Source organism: Ammospiza nelsoni, chromosome 6 (genome assembly GCF_027579445.1).
Source record: "Ammospiza nelsoni isolate bAmmNel1 chromosome 6, bAmmNel1.pri, whole genome shotgun sequence".
Classification (NCBI taxonomy): domain Eukaryota; kingdom Metazoa; phylum Chordata; class Aves; order Passeriformes; family Passerellidae; genus Ammospiza; species Ammospiza nelsoni.
The window spans coordinates 30,624,460-30,649,021 of record NC_080638.1 but is presented as its reverse complement, the minus strand read 5'-3'; the positions used below and the strand labels follow the sequence as shown (position 1 = coordinate 30,649,021).

Sequence of the window (24,562 nt, the reverse complement as noted above, 5' to 3'; positions counted from 1 at the left end):
GCAAGTCACAGGCGTCAGGCTCAGAGATGACTGGTGGTCTCCTTCGTAATTGCATGGCTTTGCTAATTTGATGCTTTAAATACCAGAGTGTTAGAGGGGGACACATTAAGCTACCCAGAGCATGGTCAGTGTTAGAGGGACTCTGTAATTTTTTTGTTGCTGCTGCTGTTGCTGGTATTATTTGCACGTTTGGGTTTCCCCCTGCAATGGCTCCCATATGAAACAAGACTGAATGAATTGTAAAAATATTTCAATTTTTATTTATTTATTTTTAACTGTCTCTTCTGCAAATCCAGCCTAGGATCTGAGAGTCAGACATGACCTTGTCTGCTTCCCCTGGTAATAAAGACATTGTAATTACAGAGCAAAGTCTGGTGCTGACAGACAAGCCAGAAGCCATCGCAGTCTGTTTTTCCACAGCTATCCTGTTTGTGGAGGACCATGAATAGTTTACCCATGCTGCCCGCACAAACAGAAGCAATTCACACAGAGAAGACCAGGCCTTGGAAAACTTCAAAGCTGAGAAATTGGTAAAAGAAGGGAACAGATACTATTAAGTCTGGTATCCATCATGTTGCCTGTTTCCCTGTGTGCAGCACAGCTCAGGAAGCACACCACAGCATGCAGTCAACATCAATGCCACCCATTCTGCCACAGGAAGGGAGCCCATGTCCAGTGGGAAAAGCCCACTGCCACAGCATGAGTGTAGCTACCAAGCCTGGAGGAGCCAGTGTACCATTCTCCAGCAGTTTCCCAGCATCTTATGGGGAAGGGGCAGATCTCAGGAACCATCCTTTCTCCAGCAGGCTGGAGCAGAACACCTCTCTACCACAAGGGAATTCATATCAAACCTTTCAGGGTCTTTCCCAAGGCTTCAAGTTGCCACCCTGCTGCCATTCAACCCAAAGTCAGGTGAATAGTTTTCTCTCCATTACCAATAAAAGATGCTAAGCTGTAAGCTAATGTGCAGTTCAAGGAACTTACTTGAAAACCTTATTAGTTCCTCAGAAAGAAGAGATGCTCAGTCCAGTGGGGGCCATGACACTGAAGATGCGCTGTCTGACACTAATTTAGTTCTGCATTCCCCTGACTGCAGTCCATGCCACTGGATAGATGTAAGGACTTAACCCTACACAGAGCTCTGCTGAATCCAGCATCCTGCCATACCAGCACCCAGTGCAGGACAGATGCCTTTAGCTTTATCCCTACCCATGGGTCTTCTGAGTCAGTTCCAGTCTTCCTCAAAATCACTCTGACGGTTCTTACATGTCCGCTCTTAGGGCAGAGATGCTCAGTCCCAGGCATCCCTGAACAGAGCAGAGAAGGAAGCACTGACCAGGGACAAGAGACCTTCCATGATACGGCAGCATTAGAAAATGTAATGTCTGCTACACTATCCCCATTTTTCATGTGGGGGAAGTGAGGCACAGAGCAGTTATGCAGCTTGCCCACAGCTGCACAGCAAATCACAGGCATGTCCAGGAGACCACAGTTTCCTCCATCTTATGTTACACAGCAGTAGCTGAAAGAGGGAATCAGCCATACAGACCTAAAGTAGCCACAGGCATTTTAGCAACAGATTGAAACAGACTTTCCTGCTTGCAGCTGCCTTAGCTGCCCTGCAAGAGCTCCCAGCTCCCCAAGTCTGGTCAGTCAAACCACCACTGCAGTCTTTAAGTTAATTGCAAACCTTATTCTTGGGCTGGACTGGATACACCCCTTTACCATTCTGCTGCTAGGGCTTACTAGTAAGTGAGAAGAGATTCTTCCTCAATTACTCTCCTTGGAGGTGTATCATATAAGACTATTAAACATGGCAAGAATGAGAAAAGATGCTCAGCTGCATCACCACTGGGAAAAAATCCCAACAGAAATTAGGTCTAATCTAATCCTAGTCTACTCAGTTATGGTAAATGAAGCCATAACAAAGGTGATTTCTTTTTGGCCGCAAGGGATGGGTGTTGGGACTACAGTGCAACAGACCTGGGTCAGCCTGAAATCCAAAATCCAAGCTGTACTTGTGCTGGCTGCTCCACAGCCAGCACAGTCATGCAGCTCCACTGTTGCCAGAGCCTGGGGGTGCTACTGTGTGCTCCAGCATAATGGAACAGTCCTAGACAGCAGTTCCAAGTGGTCTTTGCTGCTTTCTTTGAGAAATCGGGACCTACCACAGCCTGTCTTCTATCCCCATCTTCTATGTTTAGCATGAGGAGATACACATGCTTCCAACACCATGTAAGAAAAATATAATCTAGCAACATTGGGAAGGCCTCATCCATCTGGGGATGCTTAGTAAAATTAAGCTGAATTAATTAGGAATGGGAAGTTAAGGCATTAGAAAACCCTTTGTTGATGCTCATGCTCTGAAGTAGCATGACCTCAGTTTAGTTTAACTTAATCTTCTTGTAAAGGCAATTAAGCTAGAGTAAGGTCCTGGGAATGAGCTCACCCACACATGGAGTTAACAGACTTCAACTAATGTCTTCAGACAAAGCCTCAGTCGATAAAACTAGAACTGGTTCAGCCTGATTTTGGCAGACTTGAGTCTGATCGTGCTCATGGTACAGCCACCAGTCCAGACAACAGAACCATCACACTCTGGTTTCATTCCTTTTTAAAATTTTCCACCATTTCTGGTCATATCACCACCTCTACAGAGCTACCACATGCTTCCTGAAGAGCAGCATCACCATAGCCTGTGGTCTACCATTCCAAATACACAGTTGGTACCAACACAGCTAGAGGGTGTTTAAATAGCTATTAACCACTACTGTGATGCTCTACCTCACCAGCTCTGGTCAGCACAGAATGTTTCTAAATGCCAGCCTATTGCTATCATTTGAATGTTATTTTATTATTTTGTAGTGACAGGATAAGCACTTGTTTCTTGATTGCAACAGTAAATCAAGAGAAAGATGTCTGTACTCAACCATTTGGAAAAAAAATCTCCATTTAGAGGTATGATTTGGTTTTGCCATGGAAAATGAAGCTTGAGCCTGCGGCCTTAGCACAGCAGCGTTCTGGCACACCTAAGTACATCAACAAAATTAAGGGGCAATATCAAGAAGAACACTGTGATGGCAGAATTATTTTTTTTATCCCATGGCATGAGAGTTACTTTCCCAAAAGCAATTCTTACTCTACACACACAGTACAGACATCAACAATGCAGCCACGTCTCATTATTTAAATCCCATGAAGCCATAATCTATCAGTCAGTGCAATACTGCTCAGTACAGCACATCTCTATGTTCTACAGAACAAACTTCCCAGAGTCCCTAATGAGAAAAGAGCTTAGTACACTCCTCTTACACAACATACAAGAAATTAAATATAACAGCACATAATGAGAGAACTGCTGCAGGCTTATTTAGGCCACCAAAGTTTTGCAGCTAAAATAGCTCTGAAGTTAACTGTTTCACCCTCCACAGTGAAGTGCTAATGGACAGTGAATGGTATAATACACAGCCATTGACTTGGAAGGGAATTTTTGCCTAAAAGGCTTCGAGCAGTGGCTTTCAGCCTGCCATTTTGATGGCAGACTGTGGACTGCTCCTGAGGGATTCACAAAAGGTTACTGGATAAAACAAGATTGCTGTACTCTATAAGACAAAGTAAGATGTTTCTGAAGGGGCTCGTATATTCCCCTAGAATATTTTGAAGGCAGCGAAAATGGAGAGAGGCTGACAACACCTATATGAGGGAAAAACTCCTTATTTTATTTTGCCTGGTTTACACCGGTGTAACTCTCTTAATGTGAAAGGAGCCTCTTTTGATGTACACACATTGGCTCAGTAAAAATTAAGAGATAATTAGGCACAGGTCAATTCAGCTGCACATGGCAGAATCAGGATAATTAATTTAGTGAGAGTACAGCAGATTGCAAAAATCCTGCAAGATGTTTCACATATAAACCTCTGCGCGTAGAAGACACAGAGTACATTTCATTATCAGAAAAACAGTTTATAATTGTGTCATTAAATATCATTTTATAATGACACACACTGGGGGCAGTATTAATGTTCTGCTTGGCATTATTGACTTCTAGGACTTACTAAAGCAAATGGGATACTCTCTTAACTAGATTTTTTTTAAACCGCCCCTCTTGAGTTTAAATCGAGACTGAGCAAGACAAAGGGTACTCCTTTCCATCCCAGGGAATGCTTTCACACAAAAGCACCTTTCTTTGGACATACCACATCCTCCTACCTGGACAACTGCACTCAGGAGGCCATCGGACTGCAGATCGCCTTAGCAAGCCTCCTGCTCCAGCTCCCACTTAAGGCAGCCTGCCAAGGTGGGTCACTGAGGCACAGCATAGCCATGCTCAGCTCCATGCTGTTTACTACAGAACAAGTCATGCTAACAGTGCAGAGGCAGACTGAGGAGAAGCAAAGCAGGAGTGGCTGCAACAACAGCGCGTTCATGAACATCTGTGTCAGAAATAAGCTGTGTCCAAAGTCTGTGTTTCACGCTGAACTAAGTTACAATCCCTGTGTGATTCCAGAAGTTCCATCGAATGTCCATCCTGCTTACATGAACATTAAAAACCATTGATCTGGGCCTGGCAATGTCCCTGTTTGCAGCGGTCCTGTGTCAGGGCGCAGCACTCCATGGTCTGTACAGATAATAGCAATTGCATGAGGTACCTTGGCCCTGTCCAGCATCAAGTCTAATTCAGGAATGAGCAGAAGGGAATGAGATGGTTTCCCCTCTGTATTTTGGCTCACAGTCATCAGGAGCTAGGGACCACCTGCGGCCCAGTCTGTATCCACCACAGCGTGCTGAACACACGGGGCTCAGTCATAGTCTGTCCTTTGTAAAACCTTAAAGCGCGCTTATTGGAGGTGACACCACCATTACGTAGGATGTTCCTCACCTTTTCTAATATTTGCATTACTTGCCAATCCAGACTTCTTTCTCCAAGGACATTTAAAAACATATGAAGCAGAGGTGCACTTGAAGGTAAAACACACACAGGTTGAGAAATAGAGGTTTAGAGAGGAAGAGATAAAAGATGGATATAGATGCATACACAGAGAAAAAGAAAGAGGAAAAGGATTATGAAACTTCATCTGGCTTCTATCAAGAAAAATGGAGGCTTGGTCCTATTCCCAACAGCAAAAGCCCCCTATTGTTTAATGAAGAATCAGTATTCAAGCAATAATCACAGTCAGCCCCATTGTACAATATCCAGTTGTTCTGCATCCTCTCGGGGCATGTTTGATGAATTCAGTCAATACTCCTAACCTTAGGCTGAAGCGTGGGTGGCTCTGTCACTGGATGGCACAGCTTACACAGGCACGGTGCCAAAAAGTACTGATTTCAAGACTGATCCCTTAAAGCATTGGTCTGGTAGTACAACATGCTGCAATGCCATGCCAGAGCACGCCCCCTGGGATTTGCAGGCTGCAATTAGTAGGTGAATGTGCCACCTTCCCTGGGGCTGATGAAAGCACCTCAGTTCCTATTGATTGCCAATCAATAGCCACTTCCCCTTTCTCCTTCTCAGTTTCTGCAGTAGCAAGTGTTAGTAATCAAATAAGAGTGGCAAGCTGATAAGATCCTGTTATCAGTGCACCAGCAAAATGGGATTCTAGATCTAATCTCTTATGTCACATTTTCAACACAAATCACTGAGATTTAACCCTCTCAATAACAAGTGTGTAACCACAGCTGCTTGACAGAAAATTTCCCAACCTTCATACAGGTCAAGAAAGCCAATGGAAAAGCCAAATTCCTGTTCTGACTTAAATCCAGAGAGAACAGGAACAATTGTAGAAAAACCCCTTATAGTAGGAATTACTGCATTTTCTCATGGTTTCCTATTGTGCTTCCAAGTCACCAAAAGGAATAAAAATGCTATGCAGCCAAAAGAATATGAACTGCCCTTTTATTCCATTTTTCACAAAGAAACACTTCTAAAAACTGAGGTTCTCAAAGAATATTTCACAGACTGGTCTTCTAGGCCTGTGAAATTTCCATACCCTTTCAGCTAGGAAAATAAAGTCCTTCCACTCCATAGGGGACTTAAATATTTCAGTTCCTACTTGCACTCCAGTCCTGGCAGACCTTGGTTAAAATCTCATGTAAATAGTCCAATTTCATGGCTATTTACTGACATGTCCTCATGGCACACAGCCATCCAGAGACACCTGGACTGCCTGAGAAAGGAAGCTTTAAATAAGCTGTCATGACTGCATGGTTTGTGCTCTTCCAACCGATCAAGTCCAAATGACATGGAAGTAACTTGCCAACAAAACAGCAAATACCAGCAAAGAGATGGTTAATGCAACTCCTTCCACCTGCTCTAACTGTGGGAGTCTTTCTGCTACATTTGAGATGCTTGAGCTTGGGCCCTCAGAGGACTACTCTATTTAAAATTGAATGTTAACAGGAAAAAAAAAATCTACCAGACATCAGGGTTCAAAGACAGCCAGGCTGGCTGTTGTGTACTTCACATGAAATACATATTATCTGAGATACCAAGAAGATGTGCTTCTTACCTCCTTGTCTTTAGCCCTTTTTTTGTCTATTATTTCTGGAAAGCTTCTCCTGCTTTTTATCCCTTTCTGCCAAATCTGCTACTCCACCAGTGTCAGGAAGAGAAACTCGCTCTGGGGTTGCTGCTACTGGTCTCCACCCAGTATCACACAGGACATGGACCAGGGGAACTAATTTCTGCCCCACAATTTCAATGTGTGATAGACACTCGAAATTTAGACCTGGAGGTCAAAGCAACAGATGACCTGGAGAGGATGTTGCTGCATGTCCTCAGCTAGTTCCAGCAGCCAACAATGGCTGTGTACAGCTGGGCAGATGGAAAGTGAATACCGCATGATGAGTACATAATACATGTATATCATGCAAAAGGACATTATCCAACACTTCCCAGAGGTTCAGCAAGAAGCACACTTGCCGGACTGGGATAGTAGCTCTACTGCAGAGGTGTGCTCTCCCCAGCTCTGCTACATGTCTAGTAAGCAGCACTTCAGCTGGTCAACATTGAAGAGCACTCACCTACTTCAGATGGGAGAAAAATCACAGAATAGGCATTGGGTGGGAAATTCAAGTTCACCAGCTTTGCCTGAACATTCCCTAGACAAGGGGAGAAGGTGGGCAGCCCAGGGAGACCTTCCCTTGACATCCCAATGAGGGCCAGAGCTGCTTCCATCTTTTACAGGGAATAAACCTCTGCCACTGCCTGCAAAATCCCAAGTCAGTAGCAGTGACAACTCTGGCTAATATTTAAGACATACTGTGGTGCTGACTGATGTCCACAGGGACCACCAGCGTCTCACAGAGCTCACCCCAGGCACCAACTGCCATTGAGACAGGAAAGCCACGGAGGCACATAACTGTGTGTGAGCCCAACTTCTGGAAGTCAGTTACAGAAGGACTCTTGGAAATTTGTAGCTGAACATCAGCACAGCATAGGTGACTGGCACTGTGGTTTCTTCCCTGAGTTGCTGGTATTGATCCTTATATAGTTCACTGATTGCTGGTTAATTATATGTTGCTGATAAATCAATGTGCTGCTTCAATCTTGATTTGTTTTAAACTGCATGAACCAAGCAGTTTCTCCCTGCAGCACAGCTCCTTCCCTGCAGAGCCATTCCCAGCCAGCCAGCCCACAGCCTGCACCAGGGCAATGGCTGACCCCATCCCAGGTACAAGATCTGCATTTCTCTCTCCTGACTTCCCAAGGCCCATTGGTCCCTTTCTGCTGCACACCAAGGTCCCTTTGGCCAGCAACCCACACTCCAGCATACCAACCTTCCCCCTGGACCACAGTGCATATGGGCACACCAGGACAGGGCTGCATGTTACCCTATCATCCCTGGCACGGATTACGATGCTGAACTGTCCAGTTCTTACATTGGCTTCTTAAGGCTGTGATTAGGAACTGGCTACCCATTCAGCCTCAGAGCACTGACCACTACCTTTTCAGTCTGATAGACCAGACAGCTTGTAAATTCATCTTGTATCACCTATCAAGGCTGTATCTTCCCAGTCTGGCTAAACGATGCTGTAGAACACATCAAAAACCAGAAGCCAAGATAAATGTCACCCACTGCTCCCTCCATAACCACCATCTCTGGCATATCACCACAGAAAGTCATCAGGTTAGTCAGGCATGATCTGCTATAGTAAACTCATGCTGACCGTTCCCAGTCACCTTCTGCAGCTAGAAAGAGCCCAATCTAGCATATATCCACTCCCAGCTGGTTTTCACTGTAAAAAAAGCTTTTCCTTGTAGGTTCTCAGTTTAGTCAAGGCTAAAGACAATTTAAAGTTGCCAAAGCACCCAAGCAGTCTCTGGTGAAAGGACTGAGTGAATAAGGGCTTATAGCACAAGCTGAGATGGGCACGTACCCACATCACACACCCTGACATCAGCTAACAAATAGGCTGGCAGACCCTGCCACCTTTATGGATGGGACTTCAGTCTTCACACTTCTCAGAGGTGCTCACCAGAGTCTGGCAACAGGTTCCTATTGGGTCAGTACAGGCAGCATGAGCAGAGGAAACAGTGGCATCACGTTCTGTGCACAAAAACCGTGACGTGCATGTGAGAGGAGGGAACGGTGTACCCAGATGCTGCAAAAAGGCAGAAACAGATCAACAGTTCCACAGCTGCTAAGGGGTTAGCAAGAGGTTGATGCTTTAAATGGCAGGGCTCTGGTGAGACACTACATCCCTGCAGGAGCCTTGCAGCAATAGCTGACATTCAGACCTATGCGGGCTGCTTGGAGAGGGCTGTGGGAGCCAAGGTCAGCAATACCACAGCATGCCACAAAGCCCACCAACCCATCACTGTTCCCAAAGAGGATCAATGTGCCCCATCTGGGCATGGCAACAGAAGCATCTCAGGGGCGACCCTAGGCAGGCTTCTCCAGGGAGGCCTTTGCCCCAGCACCTGGTGCCCATGTAGAAATGAAGCCTGTGATTTTTGTTGCAGATCTGTATTCCTTATGAAGAAACTGTCTGGTTTCTAGTCCCTGCATCCCAGCTGTGTCAACCACTCTGCTCTCCAGAGCCTGTGTTTTCAAGTGAGCACCACACAAACACTCCAGTCACCCATCCAGCACTGAAGGGTGCTCGGGACCCAGGCACTCACTCCTGGCTCACTGCATGCTCCCCAAGAGCAGCACACCCCTCCTCGTGGAACAGACACCCTACTGCTGACTGTGCCAGCCCCCAAACCTGTCCAGCATAGGCCCCTCCTGGTCATGACAACCCTTTGCCCTATGCTACCTCACAGGACCACTGGCCACCAAACACAGCATGCCTATGGGCACTCACTTTTTCTCAGTACATAAAATGATTCTGCTGCTCAATTTGTTGAGTAATTTTGGATTCCCTCCATACAAAAAGAGAAATAAAACCACAAAATAGCTTTAATTGTTATGAGAAACTGCCCAGGGTAACCAAATAATGTTTCCTCAATATTCCTCAGGGTCTTTCAGTACTCTGCCTACAGGAGGTCAGATAACCTTGACTGTGCTACTGTCCCACCTCCTTGTTACAGAAAAAGCACGCAACTGCTCCTAGGGCCAAGTGAAGCATGAGCCAGCTGGTAAAAGGAGCTTCCCCAGGAACAGAAAGCCAACAAATGCACATGAGCAGTGAGCATTACTCCAGAGCTGTGGTGAAAACACAAGTCAAATGCAGCCAGTGGGAGCCTGTCTCAAGTGTTTGTCTAAGTCTCCTGTTCTGGATAAGGATATGGTGCTCAAGAGCCACCAGGATTTACACAATGATTCAGCATTTTCTTTCATACCAAAACTCTTGCTTTGCTGCACTGCTTGGAGTTGGGGATCATCATTACAGATACCTAGATGCCAAGAAGAAGGTAAATATGGGGAAGAATCTTGGTTTTCCCTTCACTTCAAGCCATGCTCAAGACCAGTGCTGCCTGAAGAACAGACGCCCTCCCAGTTTGCTGAAGCATTCACTGGCAGTAGGTAGTGGAAGTAGGTAGGCTCCACAGTGCTAGATTTTTTTCTGGGGTGGGGGAATAGAGACAGCAGAAAGAGCAGAGATCAGTTCCTCCTTCCCTTCTCTTGCCTCAGCAAGACTGAAATTTCCTTTCCTACCAGTTAGTGGAGAAGAAAATAGGAGATGAATTCCTCTCCAAGCCATTCCCACTGACCGAGGAGCCCTTGCAGAAGGAAACCCAGCCCCACACTAGAGGAGAAGACCAAGGCCCCATGGTTCTTAGCAAGGAACTCTCATCCATTTCGCATTCCAACCATGATGCTCTCTATCTGCCTTTTACCAGATTACTCAGCAATTCTCAGCAGAACTCAGCTGAGCCCTGGACACACCCCCACCAGGGCCCTGATGGCCAGTGATTCCTCATGGAACTGTCCCCAAGGAGAGAATCACAGAGATCACAGAATCAGTTAGGTTGGAAGAGATCTCTGTGATGCACTGAGTTAATCCTATGACCAAACATCGCCTTGTCACCCAGACCAGACACTAAGCTCCACTGGCCTTTCCTTAAACACCTCCAGGGATGGTGACTACACCAACACCTCCCTGCCCTTTCCACTATCCAATCACCATTTCTGTGAAGAATTCCTTCCTAAAAAAGATGTTGCACCCTAGTGCCATCTAAAAAAACTCAGCTCCCCCTGTGGAGATTCACCCCCAAAATGGCAGTCAAGGACACACGTTGGGACTCAGATCCATTGTCTTCAAGTTCAGCATGATGTTCTTCTTCCTAATGCGAGGAAACCTCGCTCATCCACTGTCTCTATCATCTCTCAAAGGTCCTTGTCTCATATTCCAGAGGTGTCCAACTCCCTTAGAGCTCTGGGATCTGAGGGCAAAAAGACACTTGGAGGCTGACAGACAGCAACTCAACAGTACCTACAGCAACTACAATCCTGTGACAGGTAGATGAGTTCACTCATGCGGGTGGATGAGCTTTCTGTGAGAGCCATCTGAGGCTGCTGAACTTACTACAGCAGGATTGGGGCAGCCCAATCTTGGCAGAGCATCGTCAGTCCTCTCTGGACTAGGGCTACTCTTCAATCACAAGGCAGACAATGCTGTTTCCCAGCTGACTTCTACTGTGGGTCAGGAAATTCCCCCACAGGATTTCCTTGGGTACTTGAAAGTCACACCAACACCCCACCCTGTTCTCCCTCTACAGTCTTCTGCAGATTGACTGAAACTGATGCCTCTTGTGAGAATTAATTGGAAATACAGTATCCCACAGAAGTCCTCTACGTGGTGGTCAGTGTTCCTCACTTCTAGTCTAAAACCTTTTGAGATGCTGCAATGCTGTGGTTCACACCAGGGAAACTCATTTCAACTGGTGGTACAATTGCTCTTCCTCCCACAACATCCTAACTTGTACTGAAATCTTACAAACTACCAGCAGAATGGTAGCACATTGCCTATTATGGACCTCAATCCCTGCAGCGCACACTGTATCACTGGCTATAACTACACAATAAGGGGCAAAAAGACAAGTTTAAAGGCATAAAGAAAACCTCCCAGTCTTTAAAATTCCCAAGCAGCTTTAGAGAAGATGACAAAGGTGCAGGTGAACTGCCCTGGTTGGAATGGCCTGAAGGCTGGGGAGAGAAATGCGGGTGCAGTGATGCTCACATGCTGCTAACAGGTTTATTCTGCTGGCAGGGATTCCCTTCAGAAGCATTTGGGTAAGCACTGTACACCACCGAGTTCAATCTGTGCTAAGCAGATTAGTTCCTTACCGGTGAAAGGTTCTGGGCAGCAGCAGACAGTTGCTCACCATGTGATATGAGGGGGCTGTCATTATGTTTCATAGATATGATATAATTATATGCTCCCTGGAGGGTACTTCTAATTGAATTATAGGGTGTCTCACAAGTATTCTGGGCAGCAGTTCGAGGAAGCTCTCACCGCCCAAAACAAGACAGAGATACCCTTTCATTCCATTAGATGTTCTCTCCAGGGAGCAGGCCATTACCTTATACAGCAATTCATTTTAAAAAATCATCTCCCCCCATCAAATTGAAAGAAAGGTACCCTTAGCAGAAGTTTGTTGATGCTGCATACTTGTTCCTCTCCTCCACAACCTCACAGCCCTGAGAAACTCCTTTGCTTGCCACCAGGACAGCCCTACACCACAAGGGAGAAATCCCTTGCCAACAGCAGTCACCATTCCCTGCCCAGGCAACTGCCGGGCTCCATTCTCAGAGTGGGGACAGGAAACACGGCGCCACATGAGGTATGACACGTCAGGCTACGTGCACGAGGGAATCTCAGTCTTCTTTAGAAAGACTCCAAGAAGCTGTCTCCAAAGGCATTTGGAGGGCATTGAATGCCCTTGTCTCAGGCTAGGGCATTCATGGACTCCAGTCAATACAGCATATGCTGGGAAAGGTCTTCCCTCAGCCTGCTCCTCCATTTGTCCTGCCTTCAAATGCCCCAGAGCTGTGAAAGACCACCCTGGCCCCTCAGAGCCAGACAGAGTGACCCCAGCACAAAGCAGCTTCTTCCCCTGAGGCTGGCCATGCTTCCATTGCCTGGGCACCCAAAGCCAGTGGCCTATTTCATCCTTGGACTTTGCTCTTCATTTTAGTCTGGACTCACTGAGTTTTTCTGTCATCAACCAGATCTTCCCAGGAGAGCTGCAGCACCAGGCTAGCAAAGACAGCTGCCCTGCTGCCTCTGCACCATGGCACCTCACCTCCTCCAGGTGATGCTTTTGGCCTTCTGGATGGCCAAAAGCACTGCACAGGAACACAGAGGGGTTCTACTACTCCACACAGAGCTTAGAGAAGAAAAAACCCACCTGTCACTTACTGATGTTCTCCCAGCACTTCAAGCAGCAGATCCTTTGCTCTTTACCCTCTCTCCTGGGCACTGTGCTCCAAGAAAACCACTCTGCACTTCTCTCCTGCTCGGCCTCTGCTGTCTACAGCTTACTGTCAAGCCAGGGGGGATGTCACACTGTTATGCTGGTTTTTGCTGCCCCATACCATATAAAGGATGGGTTAATGAGGCCTCTGACTTTTTTTTTTTGTCAGTACCTCAAGGGAAAGCCAGCACCAGCTGCCCACCACAAAGTCTAATGACCTACTGAAGCTGCCATCAGCCCTGACTCCCACAGACCATGTCTAGCACTGCTCCACTTCTCAGGCCACAAAAAGAGCAAGAAAGACAATTATGTCAAGAATTTGCTAATCACAGAAAATTAGGACTTTGCAATAGGACAGGCACCATGCCACTGAGACAGTGTGCTCAACTCCTCATGCTTTCCCAGTGCTACAGCCTCTCACACCAGCAGTAGCCAGGCTCCTCCCTGGCTTTCAGGACCCTGTCACAGCTTTCAGGTACGGGTCTGCAGGATCCAGCTGATGAAACCCTGGGAGCCCAGCTACTAGGCAAGCAGTTATTGCTCATACATGGTCAGCTTACCGTGCTCCTGCATTATTCAGAGTTCTGCCCACCTCTGGTGGTGTTAGCTAACAGGACACATCTGGGAAAAACTGCCAATTCACATGTTCCCTCTTCCCAGTTACAACACAGAATGAGAAAACTACTGTGAGCTACCAAAGCCTGCCACAACACACCCCAAAAGTAACCATTTCTGATGTCTTAGAAAACAGAGCATTTGATATCTTGCAAAGCCAATGCACTGGTCCCAGCACATCCTTTCTAAACAGCATTGTGATCTAGTTGTCTTTACTGAGGGAAACGGGAATAGCAGTATTAAACCAAAACTCTCAAGCAGATGACGCAAAGGAGAGACCAACCCAGGAGGGAAAACAGATAAAGCACAGGTAAGTGGAGCAAAATTTCTATGTTAAACATTGATCATTTTATCACCCTTTTCTCTTTAAATGATAAAAATCAAGCAGCACAGTGCTCAGGTAGGTAATTTTCTGAGAGCAGGACACATTTGGCTTGCTGATCTCATGGAAAGAAAAATAGATGCACAAAAGGTAATTCCTACCCCATTTCACTTTAACAACATACTTTTACATATATCACTAAAGAGGTGCAGCAGGAGATAAAACATCAACGACACACTCAGCCAAACAGCCACAGCACAGGCAGGAGCAACCACTCCTGGAATCTCTTTAGAGAGGTGAACAGGGAAGAAAGAAGAAGTCTCTTTCTTGCCCAGCACAGGAAACACCAAAGGAGATTTTCCACCATCTAACAAAAGGAGCAGGAGAACAGAGCCATGGCTTTTGCTCACATGGAGTAGAGCATCAAGTCCTGGTCTGCTTTTAACACCCAGAAGGTCTCCACATGAGGATGTGGAAGGAGAGAGGCAGGATAAGCAGGAGCTGTTAGGAATGTGCTGTTCAGAGGAATGTTTCCAGTTACTGCAGTCCACATCTGGGGCTGCACCATGCTCCACATGAAGCTGCTCAGGCTTTGCGGCACCTCAGCAGATGTCTCCACCGGCCTCCTAAGGACAGTTCCTGTAAAGCCTGGCAGGAAGAACTGGTGCTATCTGACATTCAGACTTCTATCTCACTGCCCTTCCAGCACAATTCACCTAAAGGGTCCGATCCAGGAAGCAGCCAGTGCCTGCTCAACACCAGGACTGACTTCAGCTACAATGCTCTCAGCAATACATGCTGGCACCCAGCACCCAGGCAGAGACTTGAGGGGCCTCATCTGTCAACAGCCCATCTGCTAAGACAGCTGTAAATATGTATGAGTCCACATTCCTCCCAGCTTTAATCTCCTGTTTTCACTGAAGCTAAATGGAAGATGAACTTGGTCCCTGGTGCTTCAATCAGCCAGCATAGCAAATTCTTTTATCACCTTTTTTCCTGACATGAAGTAAATAAAAACCAAATCACACTGCTAGCAACAGGTAAATCAGCTCTTATTTGAAACCACTGCCATCTTGCACCACGAGCAGCTCCTCTTTAATCACATCAAAAACATGCTGAAGGACCTCTGGGTGGGGATACTTTAGACACTGTTGTTCTCTTCATCTCATTTACAGAAGGATAAGCCCATACTTAACACAAATTCTACTGACACTCTGATTTGTTAGAAGTCAGAGTCACAGACACTTTATAATGATGCCATAAATAGCATTCCCACTGTTGGCTTTCCAAAAAACTCCCAGCACATATGATGGGATGTCCATCAAGCTTGCCACCAGCATCTCTTCTTAATCCCCTGAAGCTTCATCATTCAAACTGTGCTTTCTCCTTCTTCTTTACATGTGGGAAACAAATACTGCCTGTGCCTCTAACCCTCTGTGTAGACAGCATGACCTCTAAGTTACTCGTTTTGCAAAGGTGCTCCACTCAGTAAGGCATGAGTCAGTGTGAGTTAAGCAGGCAAAACCACAGTAAACTTGTTTTATCTTGGTCCTTTGTTTGTTTTTAAATCCAAAACTTGGTTGTGTCATTTGTCAAGGTGAATTTCCCTGTGTTTGCCCTAAACTAGGAATTTCACTGCCCTCTCCTATACATTGCAGAATGTCCATTTGAAGGGCCTTCTTGAAGAATCCATAAGCTTCCCAGGAGCTGCTGAAGAGCTGATCTCTGCCACGTGCCTCAGTTTTGAGCTGGAGTCCCAGGCCTCCCCCATTTAACACTGTCACATAATGCCTCTGGGCAAGAAGTCACAGTCCCTGAGACAGGATGTTGCTTGTCCTTCATGGACAGAGGGCAAGTATATCCCCTGACACCTGCCAACAGGACTATCTGGGAAGGTAAAGGTCAGCTCAGGGCTTCTCTTCCCAGTGCGGTGTCAAGGTCTCACATTTCTGCAGGCTGGTTTTACAGACATTCCAGAAACAGTCCCCTGACACCTTACACTAATCCCCTGCAGGTCACATCACCTAGACTTCACAGTGGGACAGATTGTAGCAGAAATTAAAGCATCTGTGCATGTATGTAAAGGAATTCAGTTAAATTAAATACTGCTGAGATACTGCTAAGAAAACTGACAGGAGAATTTCACAGCAAAAAGCAAATACAACAGCCTTTATCAATGGCAAAATAGTGGGGCGCAAGTTTGCTTAACTTGAGGGCGTCTGCTACTGTTTTGCTTTAATGTGAATTAAAATAGAGATCAAGAACTTCTAATTTAACTGTAGAAGCAGGAAAAGAAAGCCAGAGGGTGCCTACCTACTAATAGAGACAAACTAGAGAAAAGTTTAGAGGATTCAATCTCAGTAGGCTGTAATGGGAAGGAAGCATTCCCTCCTGAGAGAAGGAAACCATCAGCCTCACACAACAAATTCTCATTGCCTGGAGTCCCACTAATAAGTCTTATTTTTTTGAAGGCTGTCTTCTCAGAACCAGAGCCTTAGGGTCAATGTATGGTGTATGACAGCTATTGAATAAGATTTCAGATTCAAGTACCAAAATAATTTTGTTATTACCTTGGTCATTAATTGGCGTAATCACAGCTGATATAAATAAAGCAAAGTCTGCTGATGCAGCAGACCTCCATGTCATGTAGCCAAAATTTAATTTAGGAAAATGAACATCCAAAACTGCAGCTCCTGTTGTCAGCTTGGGGGAATAGTGAGATATTCCAGTTACTGCCTACACCTGTACCATCCTGACTCTCAACAGCTGAAGAGAGGTCAGTGAATCTGCAAAAATTCAATGTGGTCCTGAGTAATGCAAAACTATAAGCTTGATGCACACAGACCTTCTCTGGATAGAGCACAGGTCAGCAGTTCAGGGAGATCAGTTTTTATTCGTGTCTTTGCTTTTCATCTGGTCGGTAATCCAGAAGGAAGACAAGTCACTTTCTCTGTATTTTTTCCACATCTGCAAAATGGGAATACTGTCTCTCAATCTCCTTTGTAAAGTGCTAGGAGATCTACTGAAGAAATACCGAACAAAAGAGCTAAGTATCAATAATAGCATTCCCCTCAAAATGACACAACCATAACTGTGTAGGTGATCAAATTAAAAAATTAGGTTGACGGTTTCCTCAAGTGCTGCATGGCAAAAAGGAAGGCCAACTAAGGGTGCTAAACCTCAGCGTGACATCCTTCAAGCAGAAAACCAACGCTCCCTTTTCTCCCCCATCACCATGACCAGATCTGCTGGAAGAAGCCAAGAGCCATCATGGCAGGCAAGAGAGCAAGGGGTTAAGGCCCAGGGTCTCTGTGTCCAACCCCCGTTAGACAGGAGGGGGAAAGGAGGGGAAAGGGATACTGACCTTCCTACCAAACAAGGGTGGCACAACACACAGGAGAGAGGGCAGCAGCACCAGCATGTGCTGTCTGCCCTGGGGCAACTGTTAACCAACAGCCTTGGGGCACAGCACCAAGGTGACCTTGATGCAGACAGGACCACCTCCAGCCACCACATGCACACAAAGACATGCATTTCATGAGCCCCCTGCCAGAAAGTGCCTGAAGCCCCCAACATGAGGATGATTTTTCACTGCACAGTGCCATGGCAGCCCTTTGGAAGACCAGCATTACCAAACTAAGCACATCCTGGGAGACAGCCCAAGGCTCACAGTGATTCATGGTGCAGACACAGCCATGCACACAGCAGCCTGTGGGATTCTCTGGGGAGAAGCAGACAAGGAGAGGCAACATGCAACTTGCACGACATCCTACCCAAATCCTGAAGGGAAGGAACAGTATCTCACTGCCTATCAAGGCAGTGTCCCCATATGTTTGTCTCCAGCAGTCTCTGTATAAAAGGAGTAGACAGCCCTTCTGATACCAAGCACTCTGCCTAACACACACATAGATAAGGGACTCTAGGTTCCCATATGCTACCAAAGTTTAGCCAAGCTGACTTGGAAAGAGGCTGTGCAGCCCACTGAATACCAGTTCAACACCACAGCATCTCTCAATAGCCTTCCTGAGCCACAGGCAACACTCTGCAAAGGCTACAGGCAAATAGCTGTAATTCTAGTAGCCTGCAAGTCCTGCAAGCAACTTAGCAAGCAACAAAGGCATCTAGTAAGCCTTAAGTCAGTACAGCTGCTGCAAGTGACAGGGCCACAGCAGATCCTCATTATTGTCTAACATATCAGCTAGCCATTGGTAACTTGTGTATCTTTCCAAACATTCTAAAACAAGACACAGACAAATTTCCATATGAATTTCAACAGTTTTAAACAGACGAAACAATTTAAACAGAGAAAATTTAAATTAAATTTAATGACTTGATAGGAGCTCTCTTTCTAATGTTAAAAAAAAAACATCCTTTAAAACTCAATGCATTTTTTTGCTTCTGGCTCTTAATGATTTCTTTATTGCTGAGACATGATAAAGCAGCAGGGTCAATCATTCTTCTACATTTTCATACCTTCAAGAACCTAACATTTATTTCCATACAAAATAATTTAAAATAAAACTATTCAGTAATTTTGCCAAAAAAAAAAAAAGAAGCTTTTGGGTTGATTGATCCTTTTGGTCAACAAGAGAGCTAGGATTCCACTTTAGCTGCTTAGTTTATATCTGGCCCTCATTGGAACAGGAATTCAGAAATAAAAAATGTATTGAAAAGGAGGCAGCATAATCAAATATTTGAGATTTGAACAACTCCCTTCTCAACAGACAACAGCATTCAAGATTATATGGCTTGATTCACAGCTATCCAACACTCAAACACACCCATGCATACATACAAACACACACACTCTGCATAGAACCATATTTCAGTAATAGTGGCATTGTTTCAATACCCCTCGTCTCAGCCTGCATTCTCAGCATCTTCTCTTGTGCTCCCACCCAAAAGTGAGTAAGGAAACTTTGACTGCGTTAGTCTAGAAAGAATCACAGAGGCAATAAGCAAGACCCGCTGGCAGGACCCATTTCCCTCTTGTTCTGTAAAGCTCAAATCAACTCAGCTTTTTTTTGGTCCCATATATTTTAGGGAAAGCCTCTCAAAACCACTCGCGAGACTGTTTGTTTTGTCCTGTTATATCTAAGTGAAGGCCTGTTCCCCCTTTAGTTTAGTTTCCAGGGAAAGTCCTTATCCTTGGCCCTCGGGATCTGGTAGGTGGCAGCACTTCTCCTACAGTTTGATATCAGGGGTGCTGTGTAATCCAATCCCCCCCCCCAAATTAATTTAGCCATTGCTACACTTCAGGAGGCCGACCTACAAACTGCTTACAGATTGCCTGCTGCTGCACAATGTGAGTTTTTAAGTTCATGTGATAGAGAACAAGCTGAGAGCATGAACTGAAGCTTTGCTCTCCTTTAGTTTACACAGATCAGTGCTTCTCTGTGCCTGCAGTTCTGCAGATCCTTAGCATATGTGCATAGCCATGGCAAAGCTCAGCACTGTCTTACGTGTTTGCAAGATGCTGTTAAATAATTTGTCTCCTCCACAAGTCAAAAAATCTTATCAAAGTGACTCCATGAGAAGACTGTGAAGGTTAAGGCAGTGAGGTGGACATGCTGGTGTAGGAGTTTTACACCAGCATGGAAACTAGAGCCCAAATTCCATTTTTCTTAGGCAAGGATCTAAACAGTAGGCTGAAGTGGGGAGCACGTTAACTTCTCGCTGCTTTCTGCCTCCCACTGTATTGCCTGCTGACTGTCTTAGTCTCCCTGCTGTCCTCTCTGTTCTGTACTGAGCTTGGTGGACTCCTGGTTCCCCCTTCAGTGTGCAGGGGATGTCAATACCTCGTGGTGAATCCCCTCAGTGGCAAGGCATCTAAGAGGCAGACTCAAATATTTAGCCAGGCATAGCTCTGGCTATTTGGTGACCCAGTGTCTTCAGACAGCCTTGTACCAAGCAATTCTGTGACTCATGCACTGCCCTCTGGGTCAGTGAAACTGTACCAAACACCCTATCCACCCATCTTCCCAAACTGGGCTAAGCAAACTGTTTGTTGGAATAGCAGCATTATGGGTCTGAAGTCCAAAATTCAGATTTAAATCACTTCAAATTTATTTGTAGCCTAAATAATAGGTATAATATCAAAATTATTTTTCTGCATTCAGATTTAGAAAGCAGAGAAGGAAGAAAATATTAAACCCACCTACTACTGCTTCCAGGTTTCCACAGCTGCTACAACCTGGACTTCAAAGAGGAGCTGGCAAAATGCAGCAACTGACCTGTGTTCGCTGAATTTAAAGGCCAAAGACTGATTACTGAAAATTACCTCCATGCTTCCAGACTAAAATTCCATTCCTATAATTCCTGGAGGTATGAATAAAGGAGTAAATAGGGAGTGAATAAAGATATGTGCTGGCTGATATCATCTCCCTCCCTGTTAGGCATATTAGCTTGATTAAATGCAATGTTGAGCCACTACACTAATTCCAGCTTCAAAATAAATTAAAATCTGCTAGCCACATGATCTTCACGGCCACTGAGGCTAGTGGGCTTTGTTCTCAGTAGGCTTCTGATGCAGAAGTGAAAGTCTCATTAATGCATCAGGTGTGGCCACCATTTTAAATACACTACAAATGTCCTGTCTATGCTCTACGCCACTGCTGGGTCAAAAACTACAGTGTTAAGCAACTTACACATACTTGTTTTCTGGACTGCCTTTTTTTTATTGGAGTCTGTGCCACAAGGTTCTGCTGAAAACAATTTGTTTTAACCCAAGTGAAGCAACTCTGTAGGTATGCTCTGACCTTCTGTCACACTTTTCAAAGACAAAAAGAAGTCTTCCATTAGCCAGCGCATGAGAGAAAGGGAGTACAGCTCTGAGTACTCTCTGTTACCCCAGATCTGCTGGCCTTTCAGTGATGGTCTTCTTCAAGCAAGGAAAGTCTCTGCTTCAAGACCTGGCTAAAGCAAAGTAGTACCCATCATATTTTAGGTAGCCTGCTCACAAGAGACTGTAACCACAAACCTAACATTCTTCTTTGCTTTCTCCACAGAAATTAGCTTGTGGTTCAGCTAAGCAGACTGACCTGCATGGTCCATCTTCTCAAAAAGGCCAGATTAGGACAGCTGACCCCCTTCCAGCTCTGACACTGGCTGAATCCAGCCAACAGGAGCTTCTCTTCCTCTAACAGGAAGAACATATACTTATAATCAAGCATCAAGACTGTGGATATTAGCTGGATTAAACGGTTTAGTGGGCTAAAACAGAAGGGCCTATCAAATTAGGACATACCTACTTTGCAGAATTTAATATATTAACATCCTTCTGGGCACATCCTTGGGAGGTTTGGTACAAATATTTCCTTTCTCTGATGTCAGATGCAAGCCACACAATTCTTCCTGTGATAGATCAAGTGATTAGATTTTAACAAAAGGAACTAGGCACTTAGGACTTTTAGCATCAGGCTCACACCTTTGTCCTTCTCCCTGCTCAACTAAGGGACTTTTCTCATTCCTCACTTTTGTTAACAACAGGTACTTAGAGCAATTAGACATTATCGCCTCTCTGATCTTTATTACTTCCTAGCTTAGCATCAGCTACTTAGTATGCAATAAAAAAAGCTGAATTAATAGGATGGGTGCTGCTTCCCTTCTTTATTCTGTATGAAAACACTGGGTCATGGAGCCACATGGGCAGGCTGTGATCTGTAATGCTTTAGACCATACTTGCCATTTGCCACAGTATTTTATAAGGGGGAAAAAACCACAGGTAGCAAATGAACAGACATACAGCGATCATAGAGAAGGTGATGTAGGAAATATAGGTAGACTATAGAGTCATAAAAGCTGCAGGGATTTCAGGTTCAGCAGAATAGCTTTGCAGCTGTGCCTGTGCTGGGAATTAGCTGCCACAAAGACCTGCCAGTTGCACAGGCAAGCCTAGGGACACAGGTATGAAGTATCGCTCATGTGAAAATAAAATCCAAGGACTACTGAGCAGCTCTTGCATGCCTGGGAATAATTGTTATGAACCTTTAATCTAGGGATTGCAACAAAGTTCTGTGTTCCCTATGTTTGGTGCTCAAAAAGAGGCTTTCCCGTATTTGCCCAGCCAAGTAAAACCTCATCTTTTTCCTTCTCTCTCTACCTTAACTCTCCATTAACCCTTAGCTTTATTACAGGACCTCAGAGAATTATATATTTCCTTCCTATCCCTGATCCCCAGTATTTCTAAGCCTCAGTTTGTCATTCCCAAGAGGGAAGGGACAAGAGCTTTGAGCTCTTAAATCCTGCTGTCGGCTCTTGCCTGATAGAGGTAAGTAGGGAAACTGATAGAAAGCTGAAGAAAAGGAGCCTGTCCCTTGTCAGCATTCACCTGTAATGGACTCAAAATGTGGGGTTAAATACCATAACTAGACCCGAGAACAGAAATGAATGGGGTACTTACACAGTTTCATCATTCTTGAACTCCAACTCCCCATAAGTGTCTTCAAAGTCTTCGCCACCTCCTTTTGCTGTCCCTTCTACTGTCCTAAATGGCACTATGACTGTACCCCGCGCACCTGATGTCCTTAGGACTTTGACTTCCATCACACCAATGCTCTCACTGACGTGTATAATGTCACACTCAAATGTGAAGATGCCAGCGTGGTCATCATCCAGGATAGTCACTGTGGCCACACAAGGAGAAGCCAACATGGCCTTTGGGTATGGGGAGTTACTGAGCTCTGGAGGCTCCTCACTCTCCACCACACGGAGATTACTGAGCCGCACAAAGAAATGCTCATCTTCCTCAAAGATGTCATCATCAATAATTCCCACAGAGAACTCCTTCTGGGTCTCCCCGGATTTCAAGACAACAGTTCCCTCTGTGAACTCATAGTCAGCACCAGCATTGGCAGAGCCATCCTCTGTTTTATAGTCCACATAGATGGTCTTGGACATGTCCCCTCCTTTCCGCACCACTGTCAGGAGAACAGCACCACAGTTCTCAAGACACTGGTAGGAGCATGGGTCAAAATAAATTTTGGAGATGAATTCCTCGGGTTCTTCTGGCCGTACCTCATGCAAGCTAGTGGTTCTCTTGGCTTGCTCAGCTGCATGCTTTTTCAGAATATTGCCAGCTCCTGTCATCATCCTGGTTGCTTGAATGCGATAAAAGGCTCTGCTCTTCTGCTGATGAGACAAGGCATAGTAGTTGGCCATCTCCACCAGCTGGTCCAAGTCCTTTTCTGGGTGCTTTTGCTTCAGGTCCTTTAGGATCCGGATCATCTCTTTGCGAGATTCATCCACCTCCTTCCCCTCCACAGTCACTAAGTTCCCATCTAGAAAGTGAGAGTTCATCATCTTGCCATCCATCTCAATTCCCTTAGGGTGATCACCTTCTGATTCTATGATAATGCCCCTGTGCTTATCAGTACGGTACTTTTTGTGCATATACTTGTAGAAAAGCAGACGTCTATCTGCTATCCAAGCCAGAACGACACAAAGTGGAAAGAAAAACAGCGTGAGCAGGCCTTCCCAAACCTGAACCACACCTGGAGAGAAGACAGCAAGGATCATGTATAACCAGATGTAAGCAAAGATGCTCCATGCAGCTGTGACAAAGAAAACCCTCAGGTGTTTTATCTTCCTGGTTTCCCCATCAGGGATCACATAGACACAGATGGCAATGATGATAAACATATTGAAAGCAGCGCTGCCAACAATTGTAGATGGCCCCAGGTCTCCAGCCATGAATCCATGCCCACACACTTCTATCAGAGACAAGAGGATCTCGGGAGCAGAGGAGCCCAGAGCCATGAGGGTCAAGTTCGAAACAGTTTCATTCCAAATCCGAATCGTGGTTGTTGTGGTCTCTCCATTGGGTTTCTTAATTGTTATTTCTTTCTCCTGTGATGTAATGACCTCTATAGATGCCATGAAACGATCTGCAATGATGGAGACTCCAAGGAACATGTAGATCAGCGCTACAAAGTATACAATAACACGGGCAATTTTGTCCCCAAGGGATGGGTTTTCTGGGTACCATATTGGCAGGATAACACCCTCCTTGCAGTCAAAAGATCCTGAACACGAGCTGTTTTGTACTGTACTGGTTGAGTCTCCCGTCAGGCCAGCATCCACCTGCAAACCATGCAAAAACAGCACAAAAGTAACCAGCCCAAAATGGAGGAAGGCCGAGGTGACAGGCTGCAAGCTTAACCACGCCATACACAAGATGCAACTTCCACTGTGTAGATCCAAAAAGGCCGAGAACCTGAAACAAACAAAACAGAGAGGGGGGAGGGAAGCATGAGAGAGAAGGAAGATGCAACATTTACCCAAACGCACTTCAGTATCTCACCACTGAAGAGTACTGGTAGAGATGTATGGGCTGTCTCTCTGCCACTTTGAAGAAGGTATTTAGCAGGGACTCTAACAAACTGCAGCATTTACATGCTCTGCAGATCAACTGCTAGAAAAGTAATTCAGAGGAAAAGTATGTGTGTGTGTATATATATATATAAGCTCATTCCTGACCTACATCATGTGCAACAGAACCTAACGCTCAGCTACCACTCACCTAGTGATGCCATGGTGATCCTCAGTGCACAGCACTTCAACTCAGCACAAGCTGTCAAACCTAAGGACCCCCTGACTCAAAACGCAGAGAATAAAACAATTCAAGCAGTCTCTAGCAACACAAAAAGTACCACTTAAGACCAGTGACCAATCTTCAAATGAAGTCCATTTGTATGATGTGATTCAGTCATAAATCATGGAGTACCTTTGTGACCAAATCATCCCCACAAACAGCCCCTCCTAAC

General features: G+C 45.4%; 1 protein-coding gene across 3 annotated transcripts in view; it reads right to left on the bottom strand.

Moving 5' to 3' along the window:
• Window positions 1-23,990, bottom strand: part of SLC8A3 (solute carrier family 8 member A3) — a 93,066-nt gene extending 69,076 nt beyond the window's left edge. For 2 of the 3 annotated variants that reach the window (XM_059475232.1, XM_059475233.1), the window contains exon 1: window positions 22,201-23,974. In XM_059475232.1, the coding sequence (XP_059331215.1) occupies window positions 22,201-23,966 (1,766 nt within the window). In that variant the 5' untranslated portion in view covers window positions 23,967-23,974. Of the gene's footprint in view, window positions 1-22,200 lie in introns of all 3 variants that reach the window. The other variant, XM_059475234.1, reaches the window with a different exon arrangement.
• Window positions 23,991-24,562: the final 572 nt, after the last annotated feature.